Consider the following 10719-nt stretch of genomic DNA (forward strand, 5'->3'; position numbering starts at 1 on the left):
TTAACTTTGATAAAGAATATCTCTTTGGTTTTGAGACTTTAGTCTTTGCAACTTCAGGGATCTTATCTATGCACAATCAGCTTGTAACACTCCAAAGAGAAAGGAAAACTTGAAATCGCATCATATGACCCCTTTAAACTGATTTTTAATCAGTTAATTTGCATGAATCACATGCATAAAATTATTTACTGAATAATAAAATAAAATAAAATCTGCAAACATTTTTCTGAATGAATGAATAAGAAATAAAGATCATTTTAGATGTTTAATTACTATTTGGAGTATTGGGATCGTTAGATGAGGACTTAATGAACTTGTTTTTGTGAAAACCTCAAATTCGACCAAAATCAACATTTTCCACTTTTTTTGTCTGTAGCTCAAAATTAGCCCTTTTCACACTTCCGTGTTTCTGGCTTCCGGATTGATGCTTGTAGGGTAAAAGTTTTTCCGGTGACAACAGCACTTACTTAACAAGAATGAGTTCTCAAAGTCTTGATCAAAGTCTTTTTTTTTTTTACAAATTAAAGATTATGAAATTGCTTGAACTGCCGGTACTTTACTCTACAAAGCACAAACATTTCACAATTAACTTCCTGCGTCAGCTCGGGTCATCACGAATACAAGTTTGTTTAATTCTAAATGGTGACAGTTGTGCATTATGACTCTCCACATGATTTTTTTTCGCTATTATTATTATTAAAGTAATATTGTACTTTCTACTTGCTCTCCTTTGCATTATTAACGTGATGGTTTAAATGTACGTTGAATAATGAGCCCTGGGAAATACATATTAAACAAGAGATGACTCGGATTCATGACTTCACTCCTATTGTATCAGATTACGTTGTGTTGAGTTTAATATGCTTCAACCGGACTCGAATTGTTCAATGTATTCTTGGAAAAATTTACATCTGGACATAAATGTTTTCATTTTTAAGTAATTTATCAGGATGTGGTGATTCGAGGGAAACGACTGAGTAAATTGAGATAATACGCTCAAATGCACCGGAGATCAAAGACTATTTAAAAAAGGGACTTTGCCGGAGATGGAGAATAGAAACCATCCGGCGTATATCATTGTAAGACAGTTAGCAACTCCGTTTGTTTGTCCCATGTGCATTACTACTCATTTTGCCAGCACGGGTCACACATTTTTCTGAATGAATGATTCTCAATCAGGGTATCGTCATTAAGCTTTAACAGATATAATTATACTTACTGAAATAAAAAAAATACAAAATGAAAAAACCTGGAATAATTATTCATAAACTCAGAATGTAACTAAATATGTTATAAAAGTATGTTGCTTGTTAGTTTACATAAATTATTGGAATGAACTGATTCACTAGAACAAATCAAAATTTCCAACGCTATAAAAATGTAGCAAACAAACTTTTTTGAATCAGTTGATTTACATGAATCATTTGAATGAATTGATTCACTGGCATGAAAATGAATTTCCAATGCTATAAAAATGTTGCAAATAGACTTTTATTTTTGGATCAGTTCATTTACACAAAACTGATTCAATAGAACAAATATACTTTTTTGAATCAGTTCATTTACATGAATCATCTGATTGAAATGATTTACAGGAATGATTCAGAATTTCCAATGCTATAAAATGTTGCAAATAGACTTTTTTGAATCAGTTCATTTAGATAAATCATCTGAATGAATTAATTCACTCGAATGAATATGGATTTCCATTGCTATAAAAATGTTGCAAACAGGCTTTTTTTTTTGGATCAGTTCATTTACACAAATCATCTGAATGAACTGATTCAATAGAACAAATATACTTTTTTGAATCAGTTCATTTACATGAATCATCTGAATGTACTGATTCACTAGAACAAATCAGAATTTCCAATGCTACATATGAGTTTCTTATCAGTTTGCTCATTTGTAAAGCTGTACATGACTACTAGTTGGAAAACATATTGTTACTGGGAAAGATAAAACAAGTTAATAGTGTCGCTGATTGTAGATATTCACTAACCAACACTGTTCAGAAAGCCGCCCGACAACATTTGGTTGAGTTTGCATACGTCTCTGAGTGCGAGGCCGAGCTCTGGGGTATCATGGGAACCAGTTCAAATCACAAGGGACCCAATGCAATCACAAAGGCCAAGCAAAACCACATCAGCCGTAATCTGATCCAGCCTCAAAGTCATTGGCATTTGTTTGCTGAACAAAGTCTGACTGACCCTGCTTCGCTCGGGCTTTGTAACAGGACAGATATTACGTGGAGATGGGCTTTACTCTCTAAGCCTCTCTTCAGCATCCTCACCGGCCCAACGGGACACAAAGGTCCCCATTATGACGGAGGCAAACCATCTGGAAGGGAGCTGAACAGCGCTGGGAGTCGAGCAGGTAAGCGGCGCAGAGATCCTCCCTCAGGTGGGTCATCGGATCCGCTGTGGCTTCCTTCCCAGACATAATGGCCCTGATTTTCATGTGTGGGAAAGAAAGCCAGAGAACAGAGGGACTCTGCAGAATCCCAGATGGGAATTTACCTAAACCACTCAGTGTGTGTATGTGTGTGTCTGTGTGTTAAATAGAGAACGAAAGTGAGTATAATGTCACTTGGCACAGCTAGATCAACTAACTGGATAGACCCAAACACACCCCTTGCCTGAAGCTAGACGGAGGGCAAAACGCTCTTTCTTTCAAACGCTCAATAGCAGGAAGAGCTAAATAAAACAGTGCAGTCTCCCTGGCAATGCATTCAGTGCAGTATCATGCCTTTGGGGTACAGCAAACACTTCAGAAAGACAAGCACCCTCTATAATAGGGCAGGGCCGCTGAAGCATTCCAAAACACACACGCTATTAGCCCTCACATGCAGCCGGTCGCAAGTCATAAAATCATGCCAGAGGAATGACAAGCTGCCTCCTCCGAAAATCTAAGCTTGTTGACGGTCCCGGAGTTTGCTGCAAGTGATAATTACACACTGGACCACAACTGTCTGGAACCAGAACTGGCTCTTAAGGCCTCAGGCGACATGATTTGATAAGCGAAGTCTGTTCTGGTCTTGTTCTTTGTGGGAAAGAATCTTAAACAATATGCTCTGAAGCATTCTTTATGTACAGCAGGGTAGTCCACACCTATTCCTGTATGGCCACTGTCCTGCAGAGTTTAGCTCCAGTAGAGCATGATGTTAGCAACACAAAGGTCATGGGTTCGATTCCCAGGGAATGCATGAACTTATCAAATGCACACCTTGAATGCAACTCAAGTTCCTTTGGATAAAAGCATCTGCCAGATGCATAAATGTAAAAATCACTATCCATGAAGGGTGATCACACCTGAACCAACTAATCAAGGTCTATAGACTCACTAGAAACGTCCACACGAGTGTGTTGGAGCTGGTTGGAGCTAAACTCTGCAGGATGTTGGCCCTCCAGGAGAAGGATTGGACACCCCCGATGTACAGTAGCCTGGTTTACATTTATGCATTTCGCAGACGCTTTTACATTGCATTCAGGGTAAGCATTTCATCAGAGCATGATGTTAGCAACACCAAGGTCATGGGTTCGATTCCCAGGGAATGCATGGACTGATCAAATGCATAAATGTAAACGTCACCATACTGTACATCAAGGGTGTCCACATCGCATTCAAGGTAAGCATGTCATCCCATCAACAATCCCTGGGAATCAAACCCATGACCTTGACATTGCAAGTGCTACGATTTGATAAGGGTAGCTTGTTCTGGTATTGTTCTTGGTGGGCTGGCCCTCCAGAAGCAAGATTGGACACCCCTGGCGGACAGTTTGGTGACATTTACATTTAAGCATTTGGCAAATGCTTTCATCCAAAGCGACTTACATCGCATTCAACGTATGCATTTGATCAGTTCATGCATTCCCTTGGAATTGAACCCATGATCTTGAAATTGCTAGTGCCATGATTTATTAAGGGAAGCTTGTTCTGGTCTTGTATTTGGTGGGAAGGAATCCCAAACAAGATGCTCTGCTACGTTCTTTATGTACAGCAAGGGTGAGTTTAGCTCCAACCCCAATTAAACACACCTAAACCAACTAATCATGGTCTTTAGACTCTCTAGAAACTTCTATGTAAGTGTGTTTGCAATGGTTGGAGCTAAACTTTTGCAGGACTTTGGCACTCCAGGAGCAGGATTGCACACCCCTGATGTACAGCATGGTGACATTTACATTTATGCTTTTGGCAAACTCTTTTATCCAAAGTGACTTGCACCGAATTGAAGATATTAATTTAATCACTTCACGCATTCCCTGGGAATCGAACCCATGACCTTGTCGTTGTTAGCGCCAAGTCTGGAACCAGAACTGGCTCTTAAGGCCTCAGGTGACATGATTTGATAGGGGGAGGTTGTTCTGGTCTTGTTCTTGGTGGGAAAGAATCCCAAACAAGATGCTCTGCCACATTCTTTATGTACAGCAGGGGAGTCCAATCCTGTTCCTGGAGGGCCATTAAATGAACCTGAATTTGAACCAACTAATCAAGGTCTCTTCAGACTCAATAGAAACGTCCATGCAAGCGTGTTTGCACTGGTTCGGGCTAAACTCTGCAGGACTTTGGCCCTCCAGGAGCTGGATTGGACACCCCTGATGTACAATATGGTGACATTTACATTTATGCATTTGGCAGATGCTTTTATCCAAAGTGACTTACATTGCATTGAAAGTATGCATTTTATCAGTTAATGCATTCCTTGGGAATCGAAACCATGATCTTGACATTGCTAGTGCCATGATTTATTAAGGGAAGCTTGTTCTGGTCTTGTTTTTGGTGAGAAAGAATCCCAAACAAGATGCTGTACTGCGTTTTTTATGTACACCAAGAGTGCCCAAACTTGTTCCTGGAGGGCCGCTGTCTTGCAGAGTTTAGTTCCAACCCCAATTAAACACACCTGAACCAACTAATCAAGGTCTTAAGACTCATTAGAAACTTCCATGTAAGTGTGTTTGCACTGGCTGGAGCTAAACTCTGCAGGACGTAGGCCCTCCAGAAGCAGGATTGGACACCCCTGAGACTTACATTGCATTGAAGGTATGCAATTGATCAGTTCATGCATTCCCTGCGAATCGAACCCATGACCTTGGCACTGGAATGGCAAACTTCAAAAGAGTTGACAAACGTTTTTACCTGAGTTCTCTTTGTTGCTCCGTTTCTCGATGTCAGGAAAGGCCGCCTCCAATTCCAATTTTCCAAATCGAAATGCATAACCATTCATAAGTTTCTTGGGAAGGCCACTACCGGATCCACCGGAAGACGACCGAGCCCGGTGGCCTTTAACCTGCAAGGCCTTGTTGGTACGTTCAAGAGATTTGGAGCGTCTCTCGCCCGGACTGAGCTCGGCGCTCTTGGATGGATGGACGGTGGTAGAATCGTTGCATGATTCATCTCCTCCCAGCCATCCACGAACACAGATTCTCAGAGGGATCGGCTGCTTCGGGCCAGAGCCGCGAGGCGCTCCTGGCTCCGACTCCGTCCCTTCCTCAAGAATTGATTCAGAGCTGGAGCCAAGGTTCATAGGGTTCTGCAAAGCCTCCATGTAGGACTTGCGGAAAAGCCGGCGAGACTCGAAGGCAGCAGAGTCTCTGGGATGCCGCTTGCGAAGGCCGGGATTGCTAAGGTCTGTGCTAAACGAGAGGATTTTGTGGCCGATTCTGCCTCGAATGCATCCCTGATCCGAGCTGCCCAAGGTGGGTGTCTGGGGAAGGGAGCTAGGACTCTTTTGCAAGGGCGAATCCTCCGAGTGCAAGGAGCTGATGCCCATATCCGTGAGGCTCCGGCTGAGGACTGGCTCGGACACGGTGGACTCAGCGCCCAGGGAGTCTCGTGAACTGAGCGTTCCCGTGGATCCATGGGTGCTGCAGGTACTGAGTTGACCCCGCAGGGTCCCGCCGCTGCACGCCTGCATGATTGCGTCTGCGGTGCTGGTCACGAACAAAGGATTGACCACGTTCTTCCAGGGCGTTCGGTAAACCACGGCACCGGTACTGAGGAGGCAGTTCTGGAGAGGGTGCAGGTTGCGTTCACGCATTACATTCTGCAAGAAGTCGGGCGTGAACACGCTGCCGTACATGCTCTCGGCCACAGGGATCTCCGCAATGGCTTGCCCGCTCCCTGACAGGCATTTTATGACCAGTTTGGCAGCTTTGCGGCCTAAGGGAACCACCTGCAGGTAGAAATCTCCCTGCCGTAGACGTACTTTATGCAGGGGTGCGAGTTGCAGAACCACCTTCTCATGCAAACACAGCGGCCATCCCTCGTGGTACAGCAACAGGCCTTTGAATCGCAGCTGTGGAAAATTAAAAGGATGAATTCATTAGATAAAATGCCACTTTTCTTACAGGTACAAGCAACAATATGCAGTTATTTGCAGTTTGCAATCATTAATTAATTCCTGTCTTGAAGCAGATTTCAAGATACAAAAATGCAATGAATTAGAACATCATGGAATTCTAAAATATATATCTAAAAGTGAAATTATTATAAATAATATAATTATAATTATAAATATAATTATAAAAGTTAAATAAATCATAATTTCTTTATCACTCAATAGAATGGCAAAAATGACAACTAGGTGGCATACTTGTACTTTTGTTAACTGAAATAAAATAAAATATAAAAAGATTTTTAATTATTTTAGCTAGTTCATTTCTCATTTTCATTTAGTTCAACTTGATGTTAAAAAATAAAAAAAACTGAAACTGAAATAATTTAATAAAAAAAACTATAGAGATATATTTAAAATAAACAAAAACTACTAAAAATGAGGAATACAAAATTACTAAAACTTTAACCAAAAATGAGGAATACAAAATTACTAAAACCAAAATTAAAATAAAATTATAAAAATAAAAACTATTTTTTTTATTTAAAAAAAACTATAATAGTACCTCAATGAAATTAAAGTATCACTGATTTGAAAAGAAAAAATTTCAATAAATAGAATATCAGCAAATAAAATTAGAAACACTATAATTTATGTAATGAAAACATTAAACATAAGGATTAAAATTAAAAAGATGTAAAATTCCTTGCAGGGATTCAAATAATTCAGCGAATGAATGAATGATCAAACAAATAAATAAAAATTGTTGTGCGCTAACAAGCAATTTAACACAATAAATCAGACTGGCCAACATTTTTTATGAGAGACTTCTGCACAGACAATACAGTGTGAAAAAGACATTTTATCATGGTACATCAATAAAGAACTTCGCTACTTATATACTTAATGCTACTGAAAAACCAATTAATTTAGTAGCATTGTTAGTGACTCCCTGATGCCACTGTATAATGATACTGATGATGCAGCCAGAACATGTAAGTTCAGCACACTGTGACTCCCTCAAAGATCACGCCTGAGTTAAATGAGGCCGTTGAGAGCTCTCGTCTCAGAGTAACAACGGCAGCGCTGAATACAGGAGTGTAAGGTTTCAGCTATGTGCTCACACAGCGCTAACCTGCAGAAATACAAAGTCTCCCTGAGCAGGTCTTTCATTTCAGCCTGATCCTCTTTGCCAAGTTCTCCGCAGCGAGCTCACAACACGCTCTGTTTGGGCTGTTTATCAGAGCAACACTGAACCCTCTTTCAGCCTGAAGTATTCCTTCTCCCTCTCATGTTCCCACTCTCACAATGTTTCTCTCTGAGAGTATTTAAATGGCTTGAACATGTTTAGCTGCAGCACTATGGATTTCAACAACAATATCTGAATATTACAAAATAATAAAATATTCAGCAAACCTGTGTAAACTGCATTACCAGGCCATTAATACACAATATCGAGTTTAAAGATTGCGTGATGCATGATGCATCACCATGCAGGTTCCATAAATAAATAAATAAATAAGTTGTTTTTATTCAACGAGCATGGACATTATGCATAATGTAAATACATATAAAAAAAAAACAAATATGTATTTATTTATTTGAATATGTATGTAAATGTATTATGCATAATATAATATATATATATATATATGTGTGTGTGTGTGACCCTGGAGCACAAAAGCAGTCTTAAGTCGCTGGGGTATATTTGTAGCAATAGCCAACAATACAATGTATGGGTCAAGATAATTGATTTTTCTTTTATGCCAAAAATCATTAGGATATTAGGTAAATAAATAATTATATTATACATAATATATATTATATTATATGTAATAATTATATTATACATTTGGTAAATAACAAAAACTGTGATCTATTAGTAGATATTGCCCGCTGTTTTTATTAACTTGGAAATGCTTCAGTGAAAATGCGTCTGCTGAAGCTGACAGTACTCACACAGGCCTCCTGTGTTATTGTCTGCAGGATTCTCTTGGCGGGCAGCAGGAAGTCAATGAAGCAGCGCAGGCCGTCTCCGCGGTACTGTCTCTCCACGACGCTGAAGAGCTGCCACAGGACGGTGGCCGCCGAGGCGCTGAACGGAGGGTACAGAGCCGATAACACGCTCCGAATGCAGCGGTCCAATGACTCCGAGTCCTGCAACAGATCACACATTCACACAGTCAATCTCGCCTTCTACCACAAACATTTACTGTACATTGTTTGAGTTTGGTAATAAAATTTACAATATTTAAAAGCTTGTTATATAACAAAAGCAACAAAGCTTATTGTAATTACTGGATGACAGGTGTGCTTCAAATAATGTTTAGTGAAATTTTGTTCATGCATCAACTGAAAACAGCATATATGTGACCCTGCAGCACAAAAGCAGTCTTAAGTCGCTGGGGTATATTTGTAGCAATAGCCAAAAATACATTGTATCGGTCAAAATTATCGATTTTTCTTTTATGCCAAAAATCATTAGGATATTAAGTAAAGATCATGTTCCATGAAGATATTTTGTAAATGTCCTACCGTAAATATATCAAAACTTAATTTTTGATTAGTAATATGCATTGCTAAGAACTTCATTTGGACAACTTTAAAGGCGATTTTCTCAATATTTAAATTTTGTTGCACCCTCAGATTCCAGATTTTCAAATAGTTGTATCTCAGCCAAATATTGTCCTATCCTAACAAACCATACATCAATGGAAAGCTTATTTATTCAGATGATGTATACATCTCAATTTCGAAAAATTGACACTTATGAGAGGTTTTGTGGTCCAGGGTCACATATCTCGGTTCATGAAATGAAGATTGAATAAAAATAAAAATCGATAGTCAACCCAGCCCTAGCGTTCCAAAAATGGATATGTTTATATATATTTTATTCGAAAAGCATGAAAAAGCATAATAAGTGTGAAAAATTGTTATGCATAATACAAATAAACTAACGAACAAATAAGAAAACATTTATTTTACTATATATAAATATTTTTATTTGCATTATGCACGATACATTTCCATGCATGTCCAAAATGAATAATAATAATAACAAATAATAATAACAATATAATACATATATACACATTCACACACAGATAGATAGATAGATAGATAGATAGATAGATAGATAGATTAAATGTCAACTGAATTACCAGCCCGTTAATATACAATATCGAGTTAAAAGATTGCATGACAAATTTCCATGCTAGTCCAATAAACATAAATAAATAAATAAAAAATAATGTCAATAATTTCAGCCCTACAAAACTGTTTCGGCCAATACCGAAAATTCATTTTTAGCTTAATATTTTCAATTGCTGAAATTTTGTTGTCACTAATTTACTGTAGGACACATGAAGCATCACTTTCTGTCATTATAGACTGAATCAAACACCCAATGATTGAGCACAGTGCGATCGTGCAAACAATGGCAGCATGTTGTGTTTGGTTTGATTAGTGAGACGGTTTGATGGTCACAAGTTCAATCCCACAGTTCCCAGTTACAAACACGAACAGCAGGATGTCAGGAGGTCGCGGGACACTGATGAGACAGGAAACACCTGTCAATGTAGCGTCACCGACTGGACAATAACAGGCGGGATGGAAAATCCTGTCCCTAACGCAGAACTACATCATATCTGTGGAGCAGAGGACTTTCCAGCCGGATATGCGTCACAGCATCCTAGACTAACACAACCGCGACCTGGGACGCTCAGTTTTAGGTTAAAGGGACAGTTCACCCTAAAATTAATATTTGCTGTTAATTTTAATCCAAGATGTAGGTGAGTTTTTCTTCAGTAGAACGGTAAAGAAGATTTTTAGCTGAAACCGTGCTCTTTGGTGATTCATGAAATGCAAGTCAATGGCTACCGAGTCAAAAACGCACATCAGGCTACACAAAATTAACCCGTTTTAATCCCATATCTTTCCCAGACATGAAAATATCCAAATGATGTGTCATTACTAACTCTTTGAAATAATCAACAATTTTTTTTTTTTTTTAATTCTTTGGAAAAGTGAAAAATTGTGTTTTATGGTCACAACTGTGACTGGTGGGATAATGTGTTTACTGAATTAACATATTTCTGCAGTCAAAATAATTGTTATATATCTTAGCCCAGCTATTTTAAACTCTTTGATCACATTCTAGGGTTACTATTATGCATAAAAACCCTTATACAACATTGATAGGAATACTGAGATAAGACAAAAACAAAACAAAAAATACAACCATTAACATATTTCAAAATTGCTGCTTTTTGTAACATAGATCATCATATTTTTATATTAGTGCTACCAGTATTACAAAATTAATATTCTAACTTATTTGTAACATTTGAACTTTTGATTTAGTGCAATATTTTGTACTGCCATTA

At 38.5% G+C, this 10719-nt stretch overlaps 1 protein-coding gene across 1 annotated transcript in view; it reads right to left on the reverse strand.

The window, feature by feature from the left end:
• Nucleotides 1-10719, reverse strand: part of LOC107707116 (pleckstrin homology domain-containing family G member 4B) — an 83640-nt gene that overhangs the window by 65673 nt on the left and 7248 nt on the right. Inside the window, exons 2-3 of the mRNA XM_016511018.1 lie at nucleotides 8294-8491; nucleotides 5137-6295 (exon numbers count right to left, since the gene is read on the reverse strand). Coding sequence (XP_016366504.1) covers nucleotides 5137-6295; nucleotides 8294-8491 — 1357 coding nt within the window. The remainder of the gene's footprint in view (nucleotides 1-5136; nucleotides 6296-8293; nucleotides 8492-10719) is intronic.

Source organism: Sinocyclocheilus rhinocerous, unplaced genomic scaffold (genome assembly GCF_001515625.1).
Source record: "Sinocyclocheilus rhinocerous isolate Xijiao unplaced genomic scaffold, SAMN03320098_v1.1 scaffold4310, whole genome shotgun sequence".
Taxonomy (NCBI): Eukaryota; Metazoa; Chordata; class Actinopteri; order Cypriniformes; family Cyprinidae; genus Sinocyclocheilus; species Sinocyclocheilus rhinocerous.